The sequence below is a fragment of the Cervus elaphus genome, chromosome 6 (assembly GCF_910594005.1).
Source record: "Cervus elaphus chromosome 6, mCerEla1.1, whole genome shotgun sequence".
Taxonomy (NCBI): Eukaryota; Metazoa; Chordata; class Mammalia; order Artiodactyla; family Cervidae; genus Cervus; species Cervus elaphus.
In genome coordinates this window covers 437,463-465,246 of record NC_057820.1, presented here as the reverse complement: position 1 = coordinate 465,246, position 27,784 = coordinate 437,463, and the positions used below count along the sequence as shown (strand labels likewise).

The 27,784-nt window shown below is 57.8% G+C and overlaps 2 protein-coding genes across 8 annotated transcripts in view; one reads left to right on the top strand and one right to left on the bottom strand.

Annotated features, from left to right (window-relative positions):
* Positions 1-9,569, top strand: part of DGKQ (diacylglycerol kinase theta) — a 12,868-nt gene extending 3,299 nt beyond the window's left edge. For 3 of the 5 annotated variants that reach the window (XM_043905916.1, XM_043905914.1, XM_043905918.1), the window contains 18 exons: positions 63-188; positions 429-582; positions 658-729; positions 828-928; positions 1,012-1,232; positions 1,323-1,413; positions 1,513-1,567; positions 1,686-1,747; positions 2,009-2,159; positions 2,556-2,594; positions 3,418-3,533; positions 4,862-5,013; positions 5,134-5,542; positions 5,741-5,841; positions 5,943-6,089; positions 6,387-6,498; positions 7,994-8,146; positions 8,370-9,569. In XM_043905916.1, coding sequence (XP_043761851.1) covers positions 63-188; positions 429-582; positions 658-729; positions 828-928; positions 1,012-1,232; positions 1,323-1,413; positions 1,513-1,567; positions 1,686-1,747; positions 2,009-2,159; positions 2,556-2,594; positions 3,418-3,533; positions 4,862-5,013; positions 5,134-5,542; positions 5,741-5,841; positions 5,943-6,089; positions 6,387-6,498; positions 7,994-8,146; positions 8,370-8,471 — 2,364 coding nt within the window. In that variant the 3' untranslated portion in view covers positions 8,472-9,569. The remainder of the gene's footprint in view (positions 1-62; positions 189-428; positions 583-657; positions 730-827; positions 929-1,011; positions 1,233-1,322; positions 1,414-1,512; positions 1,568-1,685; positions 1,748-2,008; positions 2,160-2,555; positions 2,595-3,417; positions 3,534-4,861; positions 5,014-5,133; positions 5,543-5,740; positions 5,842-5,942; positions 6,090-6,386; positions 6,499-7,993; positions 8,147-8,369) is intronic. The other 2 variants (XM_043905917.1, XM_043905915.1) reach the window with 1 other exon arrangement.
* On the bottom strand, positions 8,958-27,784 carry TMEM175 (transmembrane protein 175). 3 transcript variants are annotated; one of them, XM_043905919.1, is made up of 11 exons: positions 27,616-27,779; positions 17,235-17,395; positions 17,068-17,106; positions 15,539-15,636; positions 14,552-14,603; positions 14,394-14,429; positions 13,831-13,914; positions 13,378-13,542; positions 11,810-11,888; positions 11,569-11,704; positions 8,958-10,548 (listed from the first exon to the last, which is right to left on the bottom strand). In XM_043905919.1, exons 2-11 carry the CDS (start codon positions 17,385-17,387, stop codon positions 9,876-9,878), a joined length of 1,515 nt encoding a protein of 504 aa, XP_043761854.1. In that variant the 5' UTR covers positions 17,388-17,395; positions 27,616-27,779; the 3' UTR covers positions 8,958-9,875. The 3 variants fall into 3 exon arrangements, with proteins under 3 accessions (XP_043761854.1, XP_043761855.1, XP_043761856.1); XM_043905920.1 differs by lacking the exon at positions 27,616-27,779 and adding an exon at positions 22,518-24,055; XM_043905921.1 differs by lacking the exon at positions 13,378-13,542 and having other exon boundaries at positions 27,616-27,784.

Below are 27,784 nucleotides of genomic sequence, written 5' to 3'. Positions count from 1 at the left end.
CGGGGCCTGGGGGAGGCCGGGGAGCGGGCTGCCGGAAGAGCCGCTGACGGCGCTCTCCGCAGGACGCACACCTCCACCACTGGCGGGAGGGGACCTTGCCGTCGGGTGCTCGCTGCGAGCTCTGTCGGAAGACGTGCGGCTCCTCGGACGTGCCGGCCGGCGTGCGCTGCGAGTGGTGTGGCGTCCAGGTGGGCGCACCGGGCGGGGCCTCTGCGCGTGGGGCGGGGCCTCGGCGGCTGGCGCGGGGGCCTCGGCGGTGCAGCCGGACGGAGTCCTGGGTCTTGGGCACAGCTCGTCTGGATCGCGCCGCCTTCCGGCCTTTGGCGGTAGAGGGGAGACTCGGGTCTCTGGTTGGGGGCGCTCGGTGTGGGTCCTCCTGGCCTTCTGCGCCGGAGCCCCGCGCTCGAGCCGCACCCGCTCCCCTGCAGGCCCACTCAGTCTGCTCCGCGGCGCTCGCCCCCGAGTGCACTTTCGGGCGCCTGCGCACCCTGGTCCTGCCCCCCGCGTGCGTGCGCCTCCTGTCCCGAAACTTCAGCAAGATGCACTGCTTTCGAATCCCCGAGATCGCGGTGCCGGAGCCGGGTGAGCCGGGTGACGGGGAGGGGCGGCCGGCGCGGGGCTGGGCCCTGACTAAGGCCGGCTGTGACCCTCCCACAGGGGACGGGGAGGACAGCGCCGATGGCAGCGTCCCCGCCGGCCCGGGCCGAGAGGTGGGGGCGCCTGAGTCCGGTAAGTGCCCCTTCGCTGTGCCCGCTCCCACACCCCGGACCCCGCTCCCCCGACCGTCCCTCACTCCACGGACTTGCACGCGCTCCCCTGCGGCCCAGGCAAGCAGACTCTGAAGATCTTTGATGGCAGCGACGCGATGCAGCGAAACCACTTTCGTACAGTCACGGTCCCGCACCTGGCCCGGAGCCAGGAGGTGCTGGTAAGAGGGGGCCTGGCCATGGGGGACCGCGGGGACCCACGGACCTGGCCCTGGCAGGCCCCACCTTTGCCCCCCTCTCACAGGAGGCGGCTCTGCGGGCTTACTACATCCCCGAGGACCCTCAGGGCTTCCAGCTGCAGGCGCTCCCCACTCCTGCGCAGCTTGGAGACACCGTGGCAGCGGGAAAGGTCTGGAGCGCTGGGCCCGCCGAGGAGGAGGGCGGCAGAGCGGCTCCCCAGGCCTGGGTCCTCCGCGCTCTGCCCCGCACCCAGGAGATCCTGAAGATCTACCCGGCCTGGCTCAAGTGAGACCAGGTCCCAGCAGGGCCGTGGGGGGTTGGGGGGGGAAGGAGCGCGGACTGTGCCTCCCTAGCTCCTGAGCGTGTCCCCTGCAGGGTGGGTGTGGCCTATGTCTCCATCCGTGTGACCCCGCAGAGCACTGCCCGCAGCGTGGTGCTGGAGGTCCTCCCGCTGCTCGGACGCCAGGTGTGTGCCCACCTCGCCCCGCCCATGTGCCCGCCCCGCCAAAGTCTTGGGGTAGTGGGGTCCCGTCCAGACTTGATACCCTGAACTGTACCCCCACAGGCCGAGGGGGTCGAGGGTTTCCAGCTTGTGGAGGTGCTCATGGACAGCAGACAAGGTGATGGGGCAGCCTGTAGCCCGTGCCCTGACCGCGTCTGCCCAGGGGCTCCGGGACACCTGGTCGTGGAGGTGGTCGTGGTGTCTGGGGCTCACGGCGGTGTCTCTCAACCCCGCAGTCCAGCGCACGGTGCTGGCAGACGAGGAACCCTTGCTTGACCGGCTTCGTGAGATCCGGCAGGTCAGTGGGTGCGGCCACTGGCCTCCGGGGAGCCGCTGGCCTTTGGGCACAGCCTGTCCCTTGTAGACAGGGAGTCTGCCCTGAGGACACCAAGGCCACACTGGCCCGCAGTGCCTCCCCCCGAGGTCCCCGTGTGTCCCTCCTCTCCTGTCCTTTCCTGTTCTGGGGGCGCTTGGCCTGGGATGTCTTCCCTCTGGCCCCTTGTGGGCAGAGCAGGTGGGGGGTGTCCCCGGGGCTCTGCTCAGTGTCCCCTCCTTGCAGATGTCCTTGCGGCAGATGAGCCAGACACGATTCTACGTGGCTGAGAGCAGGGCGCTGGCCCCGCGCGTCTCTCTGTTTGTGGGCGGTCTGCCGCCGGGCCTTTCCCCCCAGGAGTACCGCAGTTTGCTGGATGAGGCTGTCGCCAGCAAAGGTGCACCTGCCTGGACTGTCACTCCCTGGGCTGGCGGGTCGCCTGGCCCGGTGGGGGGCGCAGACCAGGAGTCCTGAGGGGGGGCCTGGGGGCTGCGGTGCCAAGGCGGGGGCCCTCCTGCTCCCCCCTCCCCCCAGTCACATGCCAGAGTGGCTCCTGACAAGAGGATCTCTGTCCTCACGTCTGAGGCCCAGGGCCTGTTACCTCCTCTGAAGAGTTTCTGAGCCTCCTGATCTGGGCCCTGGGGCTGCCCAGTGCCTGCAGTAGGGCGCACCTCTGGGAGAGTGAGCTTCCCTTTGCGGGGGTGTGAGCTGCTTTCTGGTCTGGGAGGCTGGGTGGCCACAGGCCCTGGGGGCGGGTCTCTGGCATGCGATCACAGTCCCCCCATCTTTGCAGCTGCCCTGGTGACTGTGAGCCACGTCTACTCCACCCAAGGTGAGCCACCCGCAGACCCTGGTCAGGTTTGGTCAAAGGTCACCTCCAGAGCAGGTGGGGCAGCCCCACCCTCTGGCTTCACCTCCTTGAGGGCCCGGGGGTAGGGGAAACCTTGGTGTTTGTTTCCGGCTCCCAGCTGTGATGCTTTTGCTAAAATGTGACTGAGGTGCAGAGAACATTCTCCACAGCCTGTCCTGCTCGCGGGTTCCAGAGTTTATCCCAGGCAGCTTTAGATCTCCCCAGCAGGAGGACCGGAGAAGGCAGTGGCACCCCACTCCAGTACTCTTGCCTGGAAAATCCCATGGATGGAGGAGCCTGGTAGGCTGCAGTCCATGGGGTCGCGAAGAGTCAGACATGACTGAGTGACTTCACTTTCACTTTTCAGTTTTATGCATTGGAGAAGGAAATGGCAACCCACTCCAGTGTTCTTGCCTGGAGAATCCCAGGGATGGGGTTGCACAGAACTGGACACGACTGAAGTGACTTAGCAGCAGCAGGAAGACAGTGTCATGGGGCCCGTGTTCCCCTCTGGGGGCCGACAGCAGCTCCCAGCACCCCCTGTGGCTCTCGTGGGCCCTGGGGCATGTCTGTCCCACCACCTCCAGTAGCCTTGCTCTGCCCACCCGGCATCTCCTATCTCTGGGCCTCAGTGTCCTTGAAGGCCTTCCCCAGGCAAGGAGTCATGCACACCTTGGGACAGGCTGGCCCAAAGCGGGCGTGGCCAGAACTTGGGTCATTCCCCCGAAGCTGGGGCCCTGGTCCAAGACACTGTGGGGGTTGGGACCTTCGCACAGGCACCTGAGCTACCGCCCACCTGCCTCAGGTGCCGTGGTGCTGGACGTGGCCTGCTTCGCGGAGGCCGAGCGGCTGTACATGCTGGTCAGGGACACGGCTGTGCGCGGCCGGCCGCTGACTGCCCTGGTGCTCCCGGAGGTGCTGGTGAGTGGCGCTAAGGCGGGCCTGGGGCTGTGGCTCCCACCGGTTTGTCTTTATCTTGGGCTGTTGGAGCAAAGTCCAAATGTCTGCTGCAAGGCCAGCTCACTCCTCGGGATGGGCTGAGGTCTCACCCCAACAGGCCCTGCAGGGCACACATCCTCAGCCTGTCACGTGTGTGTGACTGTGCGGGCAGCCCTCGTGGGGTCCTGGGCCCTGGCCCCACTCGCCCTGCCTGGGAGGCCCTGGACCCTGCTCGCACCGTGGGCCTCCTCAGTACATGATGCTCCCCGACTCCCCAGGCTGTCTCAAAGTCCCCGTAGGGCCCCAGACCCTGCCCTGTGCTCTGTGCCCTGGTCCACCTCTGGTCCTCAGCCCTGCTGGCTGCCAGGGACGCCCCCCCATCACCAAGGGTGTCTGTGGCCCCTGACCTAGCTCAGGTCAGGCAGAATTACAGCAGAAAGTTCAGGCTGTGGCTGGGGGGCCACACCTTGCGGTCTCTGCTGCTCTGGCCAACCGTCCAGACAAGGGCGCGGCGATCGTGGGCCCGGGCCCTCCGCCCGCCCTCTGGCCAGAGACAGGTGGGCCTTGCCAGCCCTCTCCCCTGGCAGCTGCCAGCCCCAGCAAGCAGGTGAGTGCTGCCCGCAGACCGCCCTGCCTGAGGGCCCACATGCGCCCTCTGCGTGCCCACAGCCTCAAGCCACAGCCGAGCCATGTGCCACCACTGCCCATGGTGTCTGCCTGTCTGTCCCTCGTCACCCAGCGGCCCCTGTGGCGGGGACTCCAGCCCCCCACCCCCACCGTGTAGAGACCCCAGCCCCCCGCCCCCACTAGGGGGGGCCGCAGCCCCCCAACCCCACTGTGTAAGACCCCAGCCCCCCACCCCCACCAGCCTGGGACCCCTGCTCTCTCAAGTGCCGTTTCTGCTATGTGTGGGGAAGGCCTTCACCCATTGCTGGGGTGAGGCGTGGGGCAGCCCTTTGCGCCTGGGTGCCCCTCCTGACTGCCGGGCGGGTCCCAGTGGGCTTCTGGCCTGGACTCATGGGCCCATGCGCCAGGCGGGGGTGGGGCCTAAAAACACGTCATGGCAGGGGTGCCGTGGCCATCGGTTCAGGGCTCCGGGTGGGGGGTGCCCGTTGGCCCGTGGTCTGTGGATGCCCTCTCTACCACGGGGGGTGGCCCAAGAGGCCAGTGGTGAGGTGGGGTGGCCGCGTGGCCTCCCTCCCAAGGAAGGCCAGCCCCAGATCGGCGTAGGGGGCAGGCTGTGGGTCGGGAGAGGCCCGGCTTCCCCTGGGGGCCGTCCCGCACCCCCTGACGCAGCCTGCATCCGTCAGCACATGAAGCTGGCCCCAGACTGCCGCCCCCTGCTCGTGTTTGTGAACCCCAGGAGTGGAGGGCTCAAGGGCCGCGACCTGCTCTGCAGTTTCCGGAAGCTGCTCAACCCCCACCAGGTCTTTGAGCTGACCAACGGGGGGCCACTGCCCGGGTGAGTGCGTCTGGAGGGGTGGGGCAGGGCGGGACCTGCGAGGGCGCCCTCCTGCTCCGGGGTGGCCTGGTCTGGCTCTTCTGGCCGCAGTGGCGGGACACACCCTGTCTCCCTGCCTAGGTTCCACGTGTTCTCCCAGGTACCCTGCTTCCGGGTGCTGGTGTGCGGCGGGGACGGCACGGTGGGCTGGGTGCTCGCCGCCCTGGAGGACATGCGGCACCGCCTGGCCTGCCCGGAGCCTGCTGTAGCCATCCTGCCCCTGGGCACAGGTGGGGTGGGCTGGCCCGGCGGGGGTGGGGGCCCGGCATGGCGGGCCCGGTGTGGAGGCAGCCTGTCTTGCTGGTTCCCAGGGAACGACCTGGGCCGGGTCCTCCGCTGGGGGGCGGGCTACAGCGGGGAGGACCCGTTCTCCGTGCTGCTGTCAGTGGATGAGGCAGACGCCGTGCTTGTGGACCGCTGGACCATCCTGCTGGACGCTCATGAGGCTGCTGGCGGGGAGGACAGCGAGGCAGAGGCAGAGCCCCCCAAGGTACCGGCGTGCCCGGGCAAGGGCGTGGTGTTCAGTGGGCGGCTGTGTGTCTTCATCCGGGCCACGCCCCGGCATCGCCGCGAGTACTGTTCCCAGGCGGATGGGCAGCTGAGAGCAGGGCCATGTGTGCTGGCCTCACGGGAGGCAGGGAGCCTCTGGAGGTCGACAGGGGCCAAGGGAGACACGTCTTGTCCTCAGATCGTACAGATGAGTAACTACTGTGGGATCGGCATTGACGCAGAGCTGAGCCTGGACTTCCACCAGGCGCGGGAGGAGGAGCCCGGCAAGTTCACGAGCAGGTCAGGGCGCACAGGCGGGGCGGGGCTGCCTGGAACTTCCTGGGGGCTCACCAGCGGTGACCGGGGGCTGGGGCCCCTCATGACGCGGAGTCCCCCACCAGGTTCCACAACAAGGGCGTGTACGTGCGGGTCGGGCTGCAGAAGATCAGCCACTCCCGCGGCCTGCACAGGGCCCTCCGGCTGCAGGTGGAGCAGCAGGAGGTGGAGCTGCCCAGCATCGAGGGGCTCATCTTCATCAACATCCCCAGGTGCCCACGCCGCCCCTGCCCTCCTGCCCAGCCTCCTTCTGACCTGCGTGACCCCACGCACGGGGCTGCAGCCCCTGCCCTCCTGTCCAGCCCTGTGGGGCTTCACGTAGGGTGAGGGGCTCCTACCCCTGCCCGATGCTAATCTCCCTGACCTTGCTTCCCCGGGAAACGCCCACTGAGGACAGGGCCGGGGATGCGTCTGACCTGCATGCCCCCACACACGGGGCTCTGGGGCTCTGGCCCCTGCCCTCCTGTCCAAACCTCCCTCTGACCTCTGTGCCCCTCCCTCCTGTGCAGCTGGGGCTCAGGGGCCGACCTGTGGGGCTCTGACAGTGACTCGAGGTTCGAGAAGCCGCGCATGGACGACGGGCTGCTGGAGGTGGTGGGGGTGACGGGCGTCGTGCACATGGTGAGCCTGGGGACTGGGAGACCGGGGTCCAGGCTGTGCACACAGTGAGCATGGGGGTGGGGAGACGGGGGCCCAGGTGTGCACACAGGGAGACCAGGGCCCAGGGTGTGCACACGGGGATCATGGGGACTGGGAGACTGGGGCCTGGAGTGTGCACACAGGGAGCGTGGGGACCAGAAGACTGGGGCCCGGGGTGTGCACACGGGGAGCGTGGGGTCAGGAAGACAGGGGCCCGGGGTGTGCACACGGGGAATGTGGGGACCAGGAGACTGGGGCCCGGGGTGTGCACACGGGGAATGTAGGGATGGGGAAAATGGGGCCCAGGGTGTGCACATGGGGATCATGGGGACCAGGAGACCGGGGCCCAGGGTGTGCACACGATGAGTGTGGGGACTGGAAACAGGGGCCCGGGGTGTGCACATGGGGAGCGTGGGGACTGGAGACAGGGGCCCGGGGTGTGCACACGGGGGGCGTGGGGACTGGAGACAGGGGCCCGGGGTGTGCACACGGGGGGCGTGGGGACTGGAGACGGGGGCCTAGGGTGTGTGCACACGGGGGGCGTGGGGACTGGAGACGGGGGCCCGGGGTGTGCACACGGGGAACATGGGGATGAGACAGGGGCCCGGGGTGTGCACACGGAGGGTGTGGGGACTGGAGACAGGGGCCCGGGGTGTGCACACGGGGGGCGTGGGGACTGGAGACAGGGGCCCGGGGTGTGCACACGGGGAGTGTGGGGATGAGACGGGGGCCTGGGGTGTGCACACGGGGAACATGGGGATGAGACAGGGGCCCGGGGTGTGCACACGGAGGGCGTGGGGACTGGAGACAGGGGCCCGGGGTGTGCACACGGGGGGCGTGGGGACTGGAGACGGGCCCGGGGTGTGCACACAGGGGGCATGGGGATGAGACAGGGGCCCGGGGTGTGCACACGGGGAGCGTGGGGATGAGACAGGGGCCCGGGGTGTGCACACGGGGAGCGTGGGGATGAGACAGGGGCCCGGGGTGTGCACATCGGGAGCGTGGGGACTGGAGACAGGGGTCTGGGGTGTGCACACGGGGAGCGTGGGGACTGGAGACGGGCCCTGGGGTGTGCACATGAGTGTGGGGACTGGAGACAGGGGCCCGGGGTGTGCACACGGGGAGTGTGGGGATGAGACAGGGGCCTGGGGTGTGCACACGGGGGGGCGTGGGGATGAGACGGGGGCCCGGGGTGTGCACACGGGGGGGCGTGGGGATGAGACGGGGGCCCGGGGTGTGCACACGGGGAGCGTGGGGACTGGAGACGGGGGCCTAGGGTGTGCACACGGGGAGTGTGGGGATGAGACAGGGGCCCGGGGTGTGCACACGGGGGGCGTGGGGAAGGGGAGATGGGGGCCCGGGGTGTGCACACGGGGAGCATGGGGACTGGAGACAGGGGCCCAGGATGTGCACACCTCTGGAGACCAGGCCCTCAGTGCTGCCCGTGGCCTGCTGAGCCTGGCCCCCCTCCCACCAGGGCCAGGTCCAGAGTGGGCTGCGCTCAGGCATCCGCATCGCCCAGGGGTCCTACTTCCGCGTCACCCTCCTCAAGGCCACGCCCGTGCAGGTGGATGGTGAACCCTGGGTCCAGGCTCCCGGGCACCTGATCATCTCGGCTGTGGGCCCTAAGGTACGTCAGGATGGGGTGGGAAGGGGGCTTGCGGCTGGTGGGCAGTCCAGCCATGGCTGGTTCTTCTCTGACTCTGAGAGGCCATGGGCTGGATGAGGCAGCCAGTCTTCAGTTAGCCGCCACTCTGTCCCCTTCCATGAAATGGGCTGAGATGGTGGTGGCTGCTCTGGGACCTGTGGCCAGGTGGCCTGAGTTGTGACAGCTCCTGCGTGTCCTGGGACAGGTCCACATGCTCAGGAAGGCCAAGCAGAAGCCTAGGAAGGCGGGGCCCCCTAAGGATGCACGAGCCGACGGGGCCCCGGCCCCCAAGGGGGACCCCAAGTAGAGGCACGTCCTGGAGCAGCACTCAGCAGCAGACAGATGCGCTCGCAGCCCTGGCCTCTGGCCTTCCTGTCTCTTCCCCGTGCCACGCGGAGACTGCTGGGTGGGTGGTGTGGGGCTCCCTGGGGCCCAGGCCGCTGTCCTGGAGGACACACACTTCCCCTGGGGCCCCTCTGCCACCTCTGGGTCCCTGAGCCGGGCAGCACCAGACCTCAGCAGTACCCCGAGGCACCCCTACAGGGCAGCTGGCTCTCTGGACCTTAGGGGTGCCCAGCGCAGTCATGGGACACCCCAGCCACTAGCTTCCCGGGCTGGACAGTGTCTGGCTGGCCCAGTCTGAGCTCTGCGGGGACCCTGGTGTGACTGGGCTGGGAGAGGCAGGCCCCGAGGAAGCCGGGTGGGCCTGGCCCCCCGGGAGGTGTGTGGTGCCCGTGCCCGGGAGGCAGCAGGAGCTGGCCCGGCCAGGACTCCCAAGGAAGTGAGGCGAGTGTGCAGCAGGAGAGGTTTAATTGGCTGGGGAAAGCGCTTCGCCCCTCCGCGTGTCAGCAGTTAGCACGTGGGCTCCGTGTCCACTGAGCAGATGTGTCTCTGTGCTTCTCCACGTGGAGACGGGGGACGCAGATGGGCTGCCAGGCGGGTCACTCAGAGCCCCGGAGTCCAGCTGGCCCAGAGCCCTGTCCCGGCGTGAAGGAGGGTCTGGAGGCCCCTCTCCTGACTGTTTGGTCCCTATGCCTTGGCGCTGGCTGGCTGCCAGGCCCTAACCCTGGGTGGCGGCCTCGCCTTGACACTGGCGTCGACCTCAGACGTGGCCCCGCCCAGCTCGTGCCAAAGCTACCCAGACGTGGGCAACACGAGGGCCGCGGGCCTCCAGGGCCCGGTGTGCGTCCCTCGGGCCTGCATTCCTGGGGGTGGGATCAGCTTTTGCTCTGCACCTGCACCAGTTGGTGGCAGCCGTCTGTCACTGTGGTTCGGGTGGACGAGTCCTCTGCGTGTAAGCGAGTCTGAGTGTGTGTGTGAGCACTGCACCCCTTCCTCGTGTGTAACCTACCCCCGAAGGTGACCGTAATTTATATCTTGGACAAATAGAGTCTGGTCTTCCGGCCCTGCTGCTGTCCGTCTCCTGCGTCGCTGTGCCCGGGGCGAGTCGCGGTGGGTGGGTGGGTGGCAGCCTGCTGGGGCCTCTGCACGGGGTTGTGGACTCAGTCCAGGGAGGGGCTGGGCCCACTGCCCCAGGGCCCCCACCTCCTGCTAGCCCTCTGGGGCTCGTCTCTGCTGGCTTGAGCAGACAACGGGCACAAGCAACACAGTGAAGCTGCCATGAGACTCTTCTCTGCAAAGTGGAAGTAATCCGAGGGTCTGAGGCAGAACATGAATCTTCACGAGGCCCCGGAGATGGGGCGGGGCGGCACTAGCAGGGGGCAGGGAGCAGTGGGGACCGGGCCTCGTCCGCAGCCCCGGGCGCTGGCTGGGCAAGCACGGGCCCCACCAGCCCCCGCAGGGCCCGCAGGCTGGCCAGCGCCAGGCGCACCAGCAGCCGCAGCAGCAGGAAGGCGAAGGGCACCGCGATCTGCATGGCGTGGAAGATGGCCGTGCTGAAGCTGCTCAGCACGCAGGTGCAGACAAAGGCCAGCAGGCTGGCGCAGGGGTACAGGGCGAGCTTGGCAAACATGAACGCATGCTCCCGGCCCCCGAAGCGCGCAGAGGGTTGCAGCGTCTCCCCCTCCTGCAGCAGCGCCGTGGTCCAGATGGCGAACTGGAAGATGCTGGCCAGAAAGATGATGGCGCAGCTGACGCGCACGCTCTCCAGCTCGTCGCGGGGCTGCTGTGCGAAGGCTGACGTCTGCTGGTAGGCCAGGGGCAGGCCGCCCACGAAGGCCAGCGAGAGCGTGTTGAGCAGCCCCATGGGCCGCGTGGCCCTGCGGACGTGCAGGAACAGTGAGTGGTGGGCGAACCAGAGCAGGCCCACCGTGGCGAAGGAGCCGAAGTAGGCCAGGAAGTGCGGCCCTGACTCGCCCAGCGCGGCCACCAGGCTGCCCTGGAACTTCTCCTTCACATCCTTGGCGTCCGGGACGTTGTCCTCACTGAGGGGAGAAATACACCAATCTACGGGGGCCCCGCCTCTGGCATCCGGTCAGCACAGCCGCCCCCGCACACACAAACTTTAGATGAATGAACAGCACGTGCGGACTTTTGCGGATCTGTGTTGACACAGGCAGGGCTGTTTACCTGAAGTTCAAGTTCAGCTGTAGCCTTTGTTTAGGCTGACCGTAGCCCTGCCTGCCAGGCCCCAGGCTTGCAGCCCCTCTGGCACCCACGGGTGGTGCTATGAGATCTTCACCCCCCTGCAGTGACCCTTCCATGGGGGGCGGCCCCGCAGGCCTGAGGGGCTTTGCCCAGGCTGAACTTGACTGTAAGGAGAGTCTGAGGCATACAAGGGAGGTCGCGGACGACAGCCACAGCCTGGACTAACCCGGCGGCCGCATGCACGCTGGTGCAGGTGGGAGCAGGAGACAGAGCCTGGGGTCTCCCGGGGACCCCCACCTGAGTCCTCGGGCTGTGCCTCTGGTGGGAGGAAGGAGCCCTGACCCATGGGGTGCCCAGCCGCAGCCACCCCTCACTGCCACCCAGCAGGGACGAGGAGGCAGGGCTCTGGCTCAGGGCAGAACCTCTGTCTGGGCCTCAGAGATTTGTGCCCATGGGCCTTTGCTCCTAATTTTTTAAAAATTCTCAAGTTAAAGTAGGAAAAAGCTACTCAGAGAAGCTTAGGGGCATCAAGACTTTACATGATCAGATACAGAACATAAAATCAGAGTGTTTAAATGTTAACAAAACATGAATGTACTGAAATATGGCCAAGGAACAAAAAAAGGCTTTAAAAAGGATGGAAGATTTGAAAAAGGAGTAGATAAAACACTTAGAAATGAAGATATGATAGCTGAGGCTGGAACTCTGACAGACGCAGAGGCTGCCTGGCCAAGCAGCAGAGCGGGGGCATGGGGAGCTGGGGGCCGCCCGCCCACCGCCCTCCGCCCTGGGGGGAGCGGGCCCTGCCCGGGGCCCTCGGGTGGGAGCCCCTTGGGAGGGCGGCCCACAGCTCTCACCAGATGTCCAGGATGAGCAGAGTGGCCACGATGGCGTAGACCCCGTCACTGAAGGCCTCCACCCGCTCCTTGCTGAGCGGCTCATGCAGGTCGAAGGTGAAGACCTCCATGCTGTGAGCCGGGGGCTCTCTGGGGCCTGTGGTGAGCCAGGGAGGGGCGGCCGAGCCCTCAGCGCTCTGGGCCAGTGGGGGGCCCTGGTGGCAGCCCCGGAGCCCCCCAGGACAGGCCCCTGGGCACCTACCCATAAGGCGGGCCCTGCACCAGCCAGCGGCCTTGCTCACGTAGGGCAGGAAGATGACCGTGGCCATCAGCAGGTATGACTGTGTGGAGAGCGTGCTTCAGGGGACTGCTGAGGCCCGGGGGAGCGCAGCCGTGGCAGGACCAGGGCGTGTGTGTGCGTGTGTATGCATGTCAAACAACAGCCCGAGGGGAACCTGAGCTGGGTGCGGGGCGGGGGCTGCCCAGGGCTGAGGGGCATGAGCCCACGGGAAGAGCAGGCCCCGGGCGGAGCAGGCCCTGGGCTTGAGCGTCAGCACTGGGGTAGACGGTCCAGATGGAGGTGGGGAAGGTGGGCCAGGGCGTGACCATGGCGGGGACTGGAAGGTGGGCCCAGGACGGCACCCTGGATTGGGGGGTGGGGGTGGTGAGCACGCCTGGGAGGATGGCCAAGGGCTCCTGGGGAGCTTTGGGGGGGCTGGGCAGGGGGCTGTTGCAGGTGGTGATGGGAGGGCACCCCAGGCAAGCGGGTGAGGGGTTGAGGGGCCGGACCCCCCCCTGCAGGAAGGCAGGACATGGGGGAGGGGCTACCTGGGCCCCAGGCCCACAAAGACCCTCCCCGCTTTGTGGCAGCCCAGCGCCCTCCCCCCTGCCGCCATCACTCAAGGGTCCAGTCACCTCCCTGCCCAGGCGCCTCATGGCACCCACAGCGCCCGCCAAGGGGCCTCCACTCTGCCTGCTCCTCACCCAAGCTGCTCGCTCCACACCCAGCCAGGCCCTCTGTCCTCCACACAATGACCCCCACTGCTGGAGCCCGGCCAGAGCCGGGGGGCTGACCCACCTGCAGTGTGGATGCTGCAAGCCCGTCCTGCCCTCCATCTCTGGGCTTCACCCTTGCTGGCCTGCCCTGTCCACGGGGAGCGCCTACTAAAGGCCACGGTCAGGGTTACCTCGCCTGGTCCCAAAGGTCCCCAAGGCCGCTGACCAGCAGGAGTGAGGTCCACCAGGAGGTGCAGCCCCCACATGGTGAGGGGACACATCATCTCCCCCGCCCCCACCTGTGGCCTGAGCTGGGGTGCCCTGGACACGACCCCAGCCCCCAGCTCCATCCTCCAGGGTGTGGCCCTGCAGCCCTTGCCAGTCTGTTTATTTTAAATTTGGAATTCTCTTGAAACATTTACTAGATGTTTAAAATGCATTCTTTCACACTTCTTGTGATATTTTGGGTTTAAGGGTTCACTCTGCTTCACCCAGAGCGCAGGTAAAGGCAGGAGCTGCCCTGAGTCGCCGCTGGTGGGGCTTATCTTCCCACCCAGGTGAGCGAAGTATCTCCGGCTGCAGCTCAGCCAGGACAGAGTCAGGCGCAGCCCCGCCTGCAGCCGCCGTCTCCCTCACTCCATCTTCCTGCGCTCTGTGGTGGCCAGCCCACCGTAGCTGCACCGCCCTTTCCTCCACTTCCGTCCTTCCTGGCTTGGGAAGGTCTTTCCCTACTTCCTCTCTCAGCTGGCCACAGCCCCACGCACGTGTAGAGAGCCATGCATCCCAGGCCTGCTGGCTTCCGCTATGGCGGCTCCGGGCAGGCCCTGGACTCACCGCGGGGTAGAAGAAGAGGGAGAAGCCGGCGGCGGCCAGGCAGAGCGCGGGGCCCCGCATGATGATGCCCAGGATGTGCTGCCGGTAGAGGCCACGGTGGGCAGAGCGCTCGATCTGGGGGCTCAGGAGGTGCGGGAAGTGGAAGGCATAAAGCACGATCAGCGCCTGCGGGAGACGCTGCAGGCTATGGGTGGGCCTCGCGCGGGCACCACAGGAGTCTGGGGTGCGGGCGGCAGGGCCCTCCTGCTGCTCGGGCGGGCCTGGGGTCTCAGCCCAGCCTGAGGGCGCAGGGCCCCATCTCATTCTCCATCCACATCAGGAAGGGGGCTCGGGCCCTAAGCAGGTGCCCGGGGCAGGTACGCCCTGGCTGGCACGGTCTGCACGGCCCCTCAGCGGGGGCCCGAGCACATGCCGCAGCTGTGCCCCGAAACACAGGAGGGCACGGCGTCCTACCTGCACGACCCCGATGGCAATCACACACATGCAGAACAGGAAGATGCCCAGAGGCACCTCGGGGAAGGTCACCATCAAGGAAAACTGCAGCCAGAAAGACCCACAACATCAGGGCCCCTGCGAGTCCACTGGGCCGCGCCTGGGCCACTGCGGAGCTGTCAAGGGAGGGGGTGTCTCTGCCACAGGACCCCTTGGGCTGAAGTTTAAAGCCTTTAAAGCTTAAGGTTATCAAGCTCCTAAAGGCTCCCCACACCCCAACCCTCTGTGATGCACTGCGCTCGAGAGCACGGCCCCCCCTCCGAATCCAGGAGCTGCTGGGTGAGAAGAGGGTGGGTTACCTGCAGGGATGAACCCAGGTTGGCCAGGAGGCTGGGGGCTCCCCCCCACCCCCACCCCCACCCGCGCCCCCTGACGGAACCGGCCGGCTCGTGGAAACCTCTGCAACCACGTGGTCCAGGGCACCTGCCCATGGGTCTGAGAGCTTTGAGGAGGGCATGTTCTGGGGTCAGTGGAGGGCGGCTGGGCCCGGGGTGGAAGGGGGGCCAGGAGCCCCCGTGACTCACTGTGAATGGCAGGAAGGTGATGGTCATCATGCAGGCCTGGGAGGGAGGGGGGCGCAGCTGAGGGCGGCTGGGGGCCAGCCCTGCACACCCGGGGCTGAGCACCGGCCCTGGCTCCTGGCGGGTGGAGCTCCAGCCCAGGAACCGAAGGGAAGACTCACCAGGTTGAGCAGGGCAAGCGTGTCGTCTATTTTCCCAACAACTTGGAACAACCTGAACAATTCAAGGAAAAGGGCAGAAGTCACCGTGAATGAATGTGGCTCTGACGGCATCAGATACAGACACTCACACGACGGCTTCACGCTGAGATGGGGACAGGTGGGCAGAAGACTGGCACAGGCAGGAAGCAGGCAGAGTGCCCAGGCTGCGGCCTGTCTCAGCCCCCACGCGCTCTCCCCGCTTGGAGCCCTGAGGATGTGGCCTGCTCCCCCCCAGGGTGGTCTGCCTGGCCAGGGCCCAGGGCACCTGAGGGGCCGGGCGCTTCTCTCAGTCAGAAGCCCAGCCTGCAGCCCCTGCGGCAGAGGGTGGGGGCGCTGCTGAACCCCAGACAGGCCGTGCGGGCTGACGGACACTGGCCGTGCCCGTGACCTGCACGGCTCCGGACAGGACTGGGCCGGGCAGCCCTCGGGCCTCCTCGCTTTCTGTGAGCAAGGAGGTGGGAGAGATCCCTCGAAGCCTTAGAAGGGGGTCACTTGTCCTCACCAGAAATGACCACTTTGCTGAAAACACGTGTGTGCGGGACAACGCTGAGAGACACTTTCCACCTGGGTGCCGTCACCACGCAAGTTCCTTGCCTTCCTGCGCCCCCAGCACCCTGGCGGGGGGTGTCTCCACCCCGGGGGCCTCCTGGACCCCCCTCCCATGGGGCTCGTCAGCAGAGCTCCAGGGCCTGGTTCCCCTGGGGTCCTGAGGATGCTTTTCCTCAGTGCTGTGCCCAGCACCCCGTCATCGTCCAGGCCTGGGGCGTGCTGCCGTGGCAACGTGCCCGTGAAAGCAGTGGTGTGGGCGAGGCCTCCGTGGGGAGCCGGGAGGGGCAGCTGCTCCCCAAGCACACCGCCACCAGCCTGACCCTGGGCCAAGCGAGCCCACGCCTGCTGGGCACACACCCCGCCAGCTGCCCCCCGAGCACAGGCCCCAGCCCGCTGCACCTCGTGTGGGCCACCCAGGCCACGGTCACGATGAGGAAGGTCATCAGGTAGACAGCAATCCTGGTGGCAAGGAGCCTCTGGACACTCTTGTCAAACTCCTGCAACAGAAGTGCCTCCCATCAACCCCATTCGCCTGGGATGGCGCCCCGCCCAGGGACACACCTCTGAAGGACCCACCCCCACCCAGGCTTAGCCTCGTCTGGGGTGGCCCTAGGGCCCCTCCTGACATGCAGGCCCCTGGAATGCCTGCTCTGGAGGCAGAAAGGCCTCAGGCTTCTCCCAGGACCTCGGCAGGTGGCCAGGGGCCTGGCAGCCAGAGAGAGTCACGGCACTGACAGGTGAGTGGTCCCAAGGCCGTGTGAGGCCTGGCGAGAGGCTGTGTGACCACACGCTGGGCGGCACAGGAGAGGGCTCACGCATCACTGTCATCAGAAACTCCAGACGCAAAACCAACGCCTCGCCCTGTCTGCGGGTCCTCTGAGCCCACGTGAGCAGCCCCGGTTTCCGGACCCCCAGGTCCTGTGGTCTCAACGAGCCTTCTCCTTGGCGCCGGCTGCCAGCCACGGGGTGACCGCCCCAGCCTGTGGCACCCGCTCTGAAGGAGTGTCCCAGCCACAGTCTGGCTCAGAGCTCTTCCGGGTCAGTCAGCATGCAGACTGGGGGCTTCTCCATGGCGGTCAGCGGCGAGGCGCTCCAGGCCCACAGGTCCCCATCACCTTCGGCATCTCCCGCAAACACCTGCCTCCCTGTTCTGAAAGCGGTGGCACTGAAGCCCCCAGAAGGTTCTGGAGCAGCAGGAGTGCCCAGGCCCTGCGGGACCCCATGGGGAGGCAGCTCCCTGGGGCAGAGAAGGCCGCATGGCCCTTTGCCAAGGTCATCAGGCTCGACCTGCATCTCGGTCTCGTTCAAACCCCGTGAGCAGCAACGATACCACCTCTCTGACAAGAGTCCCAGCAGCATCCAGGCTGGACCCAGACATGCTGGTCCTGCAGAGACCAGCACTGGAGGCGACACCACGGCCACGAGGGGCTGAGCGCAGCACTCGGCACACACACGCCCAGGGACTCATCCCCTCCTGGGTCAGGGCCACCTCGCAGGGGCTGGACGTGTCGCTGTCTCACCTACCCGGTGGAGACGCTCCAAGCTGACTAGCAATGGAAACTCGGCCTTACCTCCTTTCCCAGTCTCCTCTCTGCTCACACGTGGGCCTGGGTCTGCCAGGCTGGCCCCTCTGCTCCCCAGCACCTGCTTGGTGGGCCGCTCCAGGGGCCATGGCACAGAACTAGGGGGTGTCCATGCCAGCTACCAGGTGCCCCTGCCCTTCTCAGGTCTCCTCAGGGCTCAGCCTGAGGGCACCACCTTCATTCACAAGCCAGGATGGGGCTGGCAGGCTCTGGGGGAGACGCAGCGGACAGCCTGGCCCCAGCCCCCCAGCCAGGTGCGCCCAAGCAGAGCCCAGCCTTGAGCCTGTGGCCTGAGCCTCCCGGGCCCCCACCTGAACGCCACCACTGCAGACCATTCCCAAGTACCTGCTCCGGGGAGATCTCTGTGTGGGTCACGGGCAGGATCTACAACAGACACAGCGCAGGTCCAGGGACGCTCCCTGGGCACTGACCGCTCCCTGGGTGCCTGCATCGGCACTCGGGCCGGCCCGGGCCCCCCCTTCGCCCCTCAGCAGCCCGGGGCCCCCACGGACCATCACGGTGGCGATGATGGATAGCAGCGCGTCGCTGAAGCTGAGCATGCGATGCGAGTGCTGGATCCCGTCGGCCACGTCCTCGTCTGGCGAGCCCGCGGAGGCATCTCCCTGCCCATCGAGGGTCGGCTCCGGGGTCTGGGGCCTGGACATGGTGGAGCCTGGAAAGAAGCACGGGTCTGAGCCAGCGTGGTGTTCCTGGGGCAGGTGCCTCAGAGGGGTCTGCTGGGTCCTCCACTAAGTCAACTTCACGGGAAACTGCCAAACCATTTATGGGGTAGCTGCAGGTTTGCATGCCCACCAGCAGGGAGCGAGCTGCAACTGCTCCCCTCTGGGTTTGGAGGCTCTTTATAAATTTGATGACTTTTCAATCTTAGCTGTGCTGACAGACATGCTATTTCACTGTGATTCAACCTGCACTTCTTATTGACCAGCTGAGTGTTCTCACGTGCCTACTTTTTACCTGTACACCTTTTGTGGTAAAGTGCCTGCTAGAATCTTCAGTTCACTTTTTTTGGGGGTTATTTGTATTCGTGTTGAATTTTGACAATTCCTTCCACATTGTGGTTAGAAGTCCTTTGTTAAATGTGTAATTTGCAGGCGTTTTCTCCAAATCTGTGACTTGCCTTTCCTTCTTTTACCAATCTTCAGGAGGATGTAAGTTTCTTTTTTTAAAATATTTCCTTATTTGACTGCCTCGAGTCTTCATTGCATCATCCAAAACCAGGGATTGAACCTGCGTCCCCTGCATTGCAAGGATTCCTATCCATCAGGGAAGTCCCTAGAAGAATATAAGTTTTAAATTTTGATGAACTCTTACTTACCACTTTTTTTTTTATGGATTATTCTTCTGGTGTCATATCTAACAATGCTTTGCTGAACCCAAGATCACAAAGATTTTCTGTTTTCTTCTAGAAGTTTTAAAGTTTGAGGTTTGACTTTTGACCTATGATCAATTTTGAGTTTTTATATAATATGCAAAGTACAGTCAAGTTTCCCTTTCCTGCAGATGGATGTCTGGTTATTCCAACACTTCTTGTTTAAAAGACTGTCTCTTCTCCACTGAGCTGCCTTTGCAGGCACCTTGATCACAGACTGACAGACACATTCGTGGGGTGTCTCTGGGATACGCATCCTGTCCGGGAATGAGGCATCTGTCCTTTGCGGCATCACATTGCCTTCATGCCAGCCTCACATCAGTCCTGACGTCTGCTCGAGTCCTCCAGGTTTGTTCTTTTCCAGACCGTTTGGATGATTCTCGCTCTTTGCCTCTCCCTCATGGCCTCCCGCTTGTTGAGGCCCCGTTCAGAGTTCCTACAGGCAGAAAAATGGGCTATAGTGGCCCTCACTGCCTGGCCCACAACTGGAGCTGGCCTGGGGTCACGGCCAGAAGAGAAGGAGGACTGAAAATCATCGAAGACTCAGACGTGTGTCACTCTTCAAGTTCCAACCCCCCTTTCAACCTGTTGCTTTTTGTGCACGTTTTCTTCTAATGTTTTGTCCAGAGTTTTCACCTGTAATCAGTGGGAGGGGCCGGCACTAAATGGAATCCTTTTACTTCACAAAAGGGAGGGAGACGGGAGCAGGGGAAGGTGGGAGGAAAGGCCGTCTGACCAACGGGGCAGAAGGCGGTGCATTTCTTTAGGGTTGACTCTGGGAAACAGACGTCCGTTACATGGTTCTCCACACTTTTTGTATGTGTAAGTTGTTTTCAATTAAATTTTATTCAAAAAATCAGTAAAGATCAAATATAGACACAGAAATTCTCAACAAAATGTTAACAAATGAAATTCTGTAACATATAGAAAGAATTATGTATCATGCCAAGTGGGATTCATTCCAGGCACACAAGGCTGGTTTATAATTAAAAAATCAATTACTGTAACACACCATATCAATAGAAAAAAGACAAAAACCATCATCTTAATAAATGCAGAAAAAGAATTTGACAAAATCTAACACTTCTTCATGATAAAAACTATTTGACAAAATAGGAATGGAAGAAAACTTCATCAACCTGATAAAGGGCAAACATCACACTCAGTGGGGAAAACCCTGAGAACCGTTCCCATCTCAGACCAGTAGCAAGACAAAGGCCTCTGCTCCCCATGTTGTGCTGGGACTTCCAGTCATGGCAACGGTGCAAGGAGAACAAGCTAGAAGGCACACAGAAACAGGCAGAACCAGCTCTCTCTGCAGACGATGTAATTCTGTAAAAAGAAAACCCTAAGGAACCCACACAAGGAAGCTATTAGAATAAATGAGTTCAGCAAGGTTGCAGGAAACAAGATCAATGTATAAAACAACTGCATTTCTATTCACTAGCAATAACCAACCCTACAATACATTTAAGAAAGCAATTACATTTATAGTAGTGTCAAAAATACTCAGGAATAAATTTTAAAAATGAATATAACACATGGTTGAGATTAAAGAGGGCCCCAATAAATGGAAGGACATCCTCTGCCCATGGATTAGAGAACTTAATATTATTAAGATGACAATACTTCCCAAATTTACCTACAGATTCAATGCAATCCCTCTCAAAATTCCATCTGCCTTCCACATAGAAATTTACAAGCTGACCCTAAAATTCATATGGAAATGTAAGGAACCTTTGGCTATTTAAGGAGCAGCCAAGACAATCTTGAGAAAGAACACAGCTGAGGACTCACACTTCTCAATTTCAGAACTCAGTGCAAAGCTATGGTGATCAAGTCAGTGCAGTATCAGCATAAAGACAGACATACGGATCAATGCACGAGAGCTGAGACTTCAGAGGTAAATCATTATGTTCACACTCCACTGACTTGCAATAAGTGTGTCAAGATCATTCAATGGGGAAAGAACAGTCTTCTAAACAAATATTGCTGAGACAACTGGATATCCACACAGAAAAGAATGAATTTGGTATTACCTCATGCCACATACAAAAATTAACTAAAAGTGAATGCCTAACTCTAAGAGCTAAGACATTGGAGAAATTCTGCATGGTCTCACATTCTGCAAAGAATTCTTAAATATAACACCAAAAGCACAAGTAACAACAAAAATAAATTGGAGTTCATCAGAATTGTGACTTTGGTGTTTAAAGGACACTATTAAGAAAAAGACAAGAGTACTGGAGTGGGTTGCCATTTCCTTCTCCAGAGGATCTTCCTGACCCAGGGATCGAACCTGGGTCTCCTGCATTGTAGGCAGATGCTTTACTGTCTGAGCCACCAGCTATGACAAATCTAGACAGCATATTAAAATTTAGCAGACAACTCACTCCAGTGTTCTTGTCTGGGAAATCCCATGGACAGAGGAGCCTGGCATGATACATAAATATACATTATAAGTATTAAAAAAAAAAAAAAGCAGAGACATCACTTTACCAACAAAGGTCCATATAGTCAAAACTATGGTTTTTCTAGTAGTCATGTATGGATGTGAGAGTGGACATAAAGAAGGCTGAGTGCTGAAAAATTGATGCTTTTGAACTGTGGTGCTGGTGAAGACTCTTGAGAGTTCTTGGACAGCAAGGAGATCAAACCAGTCCATCCTAAAGGAAATCAGCCCTCCATGTTCATTGGAAGGACTGAAGCTGAAGCTCCAATACGCTGGCCACCTGATGCAAAGAACCATTTCACTGGAAAAGATCCTGATGTTGGGAAAGATTGAGGGCGAGAAGAGAAAGGGGCGACAGAGGATGAGATGGTTGGATGGCATCACTGACTCAGTGAACCTGAGTTTGAACAAACTCAGGGACTTAGTTGAAGGATGAGAGCCTGGCGTGCTACAGCTGATGAGGCTGCAGAGTCAGACACGACTTGGCAACTGAACAACAATGTTAATTCTTTATTTAAAATTTTGAGGAACCTCTGTACTATTTTCCACAGCAGCTATCCTGTTTATATTCCCGCCAACAGTGCACTGGGGTTCTGTTTTCTCCATGTTCTCGCTAAAAGTTGCTGCTGTTCTTCATTTATTTGTGTGATAGCCATCCTGGGGGGTGAATGTCTTGTGGTTTTGATTTGCTTTTCCCAATACAACCAAATGATGTTGAACATCTTTTGTTGTGTTTATTGGCCAATGGAATATCTTCTTTGGAGAAATGTCTTTTCACGTCCTTTGCCTGTTTTTTGAATTGGGCAGTCTTTTTACTGCTAAGTTTTAAGAGTTCTATTTATATTTTGGATGCTAGACTCTTACCAGATACATAATATGCAAATATTTTCTCCCATTCTGTGGAGAGAGGAGCGTGGTAGGCTACAGTCCATAGGGTTCCGAAGAGTCGGACATGACTGAGCAACTTCAATTTCCTTTCCTTTCTTTCAAGGAGCGAACATCTTTTAATCTCATGGCTGCAGTCACCGTCTGCAATGATTTTGGAGCCCAAGAAAATAAAATCTGTCATTGTTTCCACTTTTTCCCCATCTATCTGCCATGAAACAATGGGACCAGATGCCATGAGAATTAATATAGGATCCAGTAATTCCACTTCTGGGACTGCCACTTCCTTAGACTGGGAGGTGCACCTGAAGTAAGCCAGGACTAAGTCACAAGGAGCACTTCAGCTCCTTCAGAAGTGTGGAAATTACTGTGAAGATTGTGCAGGATATGTACTTTTCTACATATATATTATATTCCATATACAAGTGTATTATCAGATATTTTCTCCCAGTGTGGGCTGTCTTTTCATTCTCTCTCATACATATGTGTGTATGTGTATATGTACATATATGCATATATTTAGAGCTTCCCAGGTGGCTCAATGGTAAAGAATCCAGCTGCCAATGCAGGAAACGTAAGAGATTCAGGTTCTATCCCTGGGTCAGGAAGATCCCCTGGAGAAGGAAATAGCAACCCACTCCAGTATTCCTGCCTGGGAAATCCCGTGGACAGAGGAGCCCGGCGGGCTGCAGCCCAAAGGGTCAGAAAGAGTCAGACACAACTGAGCACGGATGCACATATATATTCAGATCAACAGACTGCTTTTCACAGCAGTTTGAGTCTGCAGAATAACTGAAGGGAAAGTGCAGAGCACTCAGTCACCAGTTCCCCTGCCCCACTCTCCCCGTCATTAACGTCTGATATTAGCGTGGCTCAGGTGATGAGGCAACACGGACACATGGTTGCATTGTAGCTCTAAGGGTGTTGAGAAGTGCACACCTGTGTTCTCTCTCACAGTGTCACACGAAAGGGCTTCACAGTCCTGAGGTCCCCCTGGGCTGCCTCTACTCACCCCTCCCCACCCCAGGCCCCTGGCAACCACCCATGTTTCCACTTGTCTCATCTTGCCTTTTCCAGAACGTCATGGAGCTGGAATCCAGCAGTATGTGGCGCTTTCAGAGTGGCTCCTTTCACCTGGTGACATGCTTCTGAGGCCCTCTGTGTCATTTTTGTGGCTTCTGGCTCATTTCCTTTTACCCTGCATAATACTGCTTTATCCATGTACCAGTTCATCCAGTCACCTGCTGAAGCACATCATCTGCAACATGCATTGTCAAGTCCCTAAGTTTGGTGAAGTCCTGTTTATCTACTTTTATTCTTCATTTAAAAAAAAATTTATTATTTTTATTTTTTTTTATTCTTCATTTTTGTTGTTTATCTACCTTTTTATGGATTGTTCTTTGGTGTCATATTAGAAACACTCACGAGTGGCTTTCTACAAGTTTTATCGTTTTTTTTTTCTTTCCATATATGATGCAAGGTATGGATTAAGTCTTTTTTAAACATATGGATATCTGATTTTTCCAGCATCATTTGTTGAAAAGACTATCCTTTCTCCAATTAATTACCTTTATTCAAAATCAACTGACCATATTTATACTTTTGGGTCCACTGATCTACTTATGTATCTTTATACCAACACCACACTATTTAGATTACTGTACTGTTATAAGAACTGAAGTTACATAGAGTAAGTCATAAAAATTTGTCCTTCTTCAAACTTGCTTTGGCTATTCTAGCTCCTATGCTGTTCCAAATGAATTTTAAAATCATGTGTCAGTTAAAAACATATGATAGGATTTTAACTGGGTTGACATTGAATGTATAGATTGATTTGATGTACTAACAATACTGAAATTTCTAAATTAATGAATACTGTGTAACTTTCCACTTATTAAGGGTTCTCTGAGCAAAGTTGCCTAGTTTTCAGTTATAAATCTTACATATCTATTACAGATTATCTTCAAAATTTACTATCTGTTGACACCATTGTAAATAGTGTTTTTTCTAGTTTTAACTTCCAGTATTTGTTGCTAGCTATTTGGAAATAGAACTTTTTTTTTGTTTGTTTATTAACATTGTATTCTATAACTCTGCTAAAACCATTAGTTCTAGTAGCTCTTTTTGTAGTTTCCACGGATTTTTTCACCTAGAGTAGTGATTCTCAACTGAGGGCAATTTCCCCCTTAAGGGACAATTGCAATGCCTGGAGATGCTTTTGGTTGTGACAAGTGGTATGTTACTGGTATCCAGGGGCTGAGATAGAGGTGCTGCCAAAGGCCCTATGGTGCACTGGAAACATCACTCCTCAACCCTGATAAGGAACTATCTGGTCCACAATGTCCGTGGCCAAGGCGAGGAAAGTCTGACATGGACTATCATGTTATCGTCAAATAAACAATCTTACTTATTTCTTTCCAACCTGGAAGCTTTTAATTTCTTGCCTCATTACACTGGCTAGAATTTCTAGTATAATGTTGAATACTTGTTCCTGATCTTGGAGGGAAAAAAATTCAGTCTTTCATCATTCCATTATGTCAGCTTTAGGTATTTCATAGATGCCCTTATCACGCTGAGAAATCTTCACTTTATTCCTAGCTTGCCAACAGTATTTTTTTTTTAAATCAGGAATGGATGCTGAATTTTTTCAAATGCTTTTTCTTTAAAAAAAAATTTGTTTTTGGCCACACGGCATGTGGGATTGAACCTGCACCCCCTGCAGTGATAGTGTGGAGTCTTAACCAGTGGATCACCAGGGAAGTCCCCATCAAATGCTTTTTCTATGTCTTGTGTGCGTTATTTGCTTAGTCGTGTCCGACTCTTTGAACGCCATGAACTGGAGCTTGCCAGGCTCTTCTGTCCATGGAATTATCCAGGCAAGAATACTGGAGTGGGTTGCCATTTCCTTCTCCAGGGGAATCTTCCTGACCCAGGGATCAAACCAGGGTCTCCTGCACTGCAGAGATTCCTTACCATCATAGCCAGAAGGAAGTCCCTAAATCTTGAGATGACCCATTTGGTTTCCTTTTTCACTGTAATACTGTAAATTACATTGACCCATTTTTGAACACTAAGCCAACTTTGCATTCCTAAGATGAACTTCACTTGATCAATGTTGTATTATCCTTTTTATATAGTATTGGATTCAGTTTGCTAAAAAATGTTTTATAAGAATTTTTATTTCTGTTATGAGAATACTAGTCTGCAACTTTCTTTTGTTGTCTGTGTCAAATTTTGGCATTAGAATAATGCTATCCTTATAGAATGAGCTGGCAAACATTTCCTTCAGTTTAAAGAACCCCTATGGAATTGATAATATTTCTTCTTTAGTTTGTTGGAATTCCCAGGAAAGCCATCTAGGTATGGAGTTTTCTTTGAGGAAAAGTTTTTAACTATAAATTCAATGCTTTAATAGTTATAGGGCTATATTGGTTTTTCTATTTCTTCTGGAGTGAGTTTTAGCACTGTCTTCCAAGGAATTTGTTCCCTTAGTGCAAGTGATTGAATTTATTGGCAGAAAGTTGTTCATGTTCTCTGATTACCCTTTTAGCAATGACATCATCACCTTCATTTATGATATTGTTAATCTTTTTTTTCCCTTGTTCAACCTGGCCAGCAATTACTCATTTTATTTATCATCTCAAAGAATCAGCTTTTGGTTTCATTGATTTTTCTCTATTGTCTTTTATTTATTTCTGCTCTGATACTTATCATTTCCCTTTTTGTACTCAAGAGTTTCATTCATTCTTATTTTTCTAGTTTATTAAGATGAATGATTTGAGACAACTTTTGAAATGCTGCATTTTCATTTTTTTCATTCAGCGTAAAATTTTAATTTCCCTTTTGATTTCTCCTTTAATCTATGGGTAATGTACAAGTGAGTCAATAGGTTTTTAAACATTTGGATGATTTTCCAGATATATGCTATCAATTTCCAGCTTATTCCATAGTGGTCAGGGAACATATTTGCCCAGAACATGATACATCTTGGTAAATGTTGTTTATATATTTGATAATGTGTATCCTACAATTGGCCATTAAGTCCAGTTGGTTGATGGTATCACTCAACTCTGCCACATCCTTGGTCATTTTCTGGGTATTTGTTCTGTCATTATCTGAGAAAGTAGTATTGAAATTTCCAACTACAGCTGTGGGTTTTTCTTTCTCTCCTTGCAGAACTATTAGCTTTTGCTTCATGTATTTTGAAGTTTTATTATCAGAGACAGAACTGTTTAGGATTGTTACATCTTCTGATGAATTTACCCATTCATCATTATTTAATCTTTCTAACTTCTGATTGTAGTCTTTGTTATGAAATCTACTAGAGGGACAGGTTTGGTGACAAAGACTGTGCACACAGTCTTAGACTGCATATGTGAGGTGAGCCACCTCAGAACACAGGGCTATGAGTCCAGGAGGGAGTGTGGTCCAGAGACACAGAACTGGATTAAGATGGTGCTACTGCAGCTCCTCAAGCAGCATCAGTATAAAAAGTGCTCCATCAACATAAAATACAAAGTCTGAATAAACTCTCGTCCCCAAGGGAGTCACACTATCTAGAAATCTGCACCTGGTTGTAGGTCACACCAGCACAACCCACATCCTCTGAACTCAAACACACCCTGGGCAACATCATGCTTTCCTGTGTTATTCACTAGTTTTCCCACAAAAGCTACTTTAGATCTTTTTTGCACTGTTTCAATCTTAGCTGTCTTACCTCCCTTCTCAATTTCAGTTGATGTTTCCTTCTCCTTATTCACAGGGAAAAGAGAAGTCATTAGAGAATTCCTTCACTTTAATTCCAAAAAACATATAAAGTTACTACACCTTCCTCCATTTCCTTTTATGAGGAGAAGCAATTCTCCAAAGCAAATGCTTCCCTATGCTCTGGATGTCATCCCCGCCCACCTTCTACGGGACCACTGTGCACCTGCCCCGTCCCTTTCGCTCTCCACACCAAGGCACTGAGTTACCTCCACTTACCCTCTCTTTCTTTCTATACTCCTCCCCTTAGGTTAAAGGGAGCTTGCCAATGAAACGTTATTCTTGGCAAGGTCACCAAAGATCTCATTGTTGCTAAGTCCAACATACAACTTTCACTCTCTTCCCTACTTTAACACAGTATGTGTCACTTCTAATTACCCTCCCTCCCTCCCCCCCATCTTCCTGCGGCCCTGGGACACAATGCTCTTCGTTTTATTCCTGCTGCCTTGGCTGTTCCTCCTCTCTGAGGACTGCATCTTTCTAACTACCGTGTCCCCTCAGGGCTCTCTTCAACTGCCACCTGTATGCTGCTGCTGCTAAGTCACTTCAGTCGTGTCCGACTCCATAGATGGCAGCGCACCAGGCTCCGGCCGTCCCTGAGAATCTCCAGGCAAGAACACTGGAGTGGGTTGCCATTTCCTTCTCCGATACAGGAAAGTGAAACGGGAAAGTGAAGTCGCTCAGTCGTGTCCGACTCGTACCGACCCCACGGACTGCAGCCTACCAGGCTCCTCCGTCCATGGAATTTTCCAGGCAAGGGACACCCAAACACAACCTGACTCCTTCTTGAGCCCCCAATCCTTGTATTCCATTTAGCAGACGAACACTGGCTGGAGAAGCCGTGTGACTTGTGTGGACTTCAAGCTGTATCACTAACTGTATCCAGACCCCGGCCATCTGGCCATGTAATGCCACTGCGGAGCACGTTTTGTCACCCCAAAGGCGGTGGGGTGGGGTGGGAGTTCGCCGAGATGCTCCAGGGTCACTAAGGCGAACACTTACAAAAGGATGTGGCAAGCAGTAAAGCCCTGTACGAACTAACCTGATTTATTACAAGGATAACACACGCTAATCTGTCTGGAGAGACATCTCTGTTAAGCTCCGGGCGGATGACAATGCTGTCTGGCGATCCGGCTCCAAGGCCTCGCGCCGGGACCAGGAAGCGGCCCAGGGGCCAGGCGAGCGGTGCTGTCTTACCTGAGGGGGCAGCTCTAGGTGGTGGGCGACACCCGGGAGTCTGGGTCCAGTGCCGCCAGATCTGACTTTTTTTCTACAGAAGCTACCAATCTCGGTTTCTAAAATTGAGCTTTTCAGTTCTTTAGTGGGAACCAAAGCAAAAAGACGGACATTGCCAGCGCCCCGGCGCTCCGCGCACACAGCCCGCTGCTCCCGCCGCGCAGACCTGCCCCGGGAGCTCCCAAGCGCCAGCTTCCGCGGAAACGGCCACGCAGGAACGGTTGGGCGCCAGGCCTGGGGCGAGACCTCCGAGGGGCGACCGCAGAGACCAGCAGGCGCGCGACCCGGAAGTCCGCCCGAGGCTCGCAGGCGCGCGACCCGGAAGTCCGCCGAGG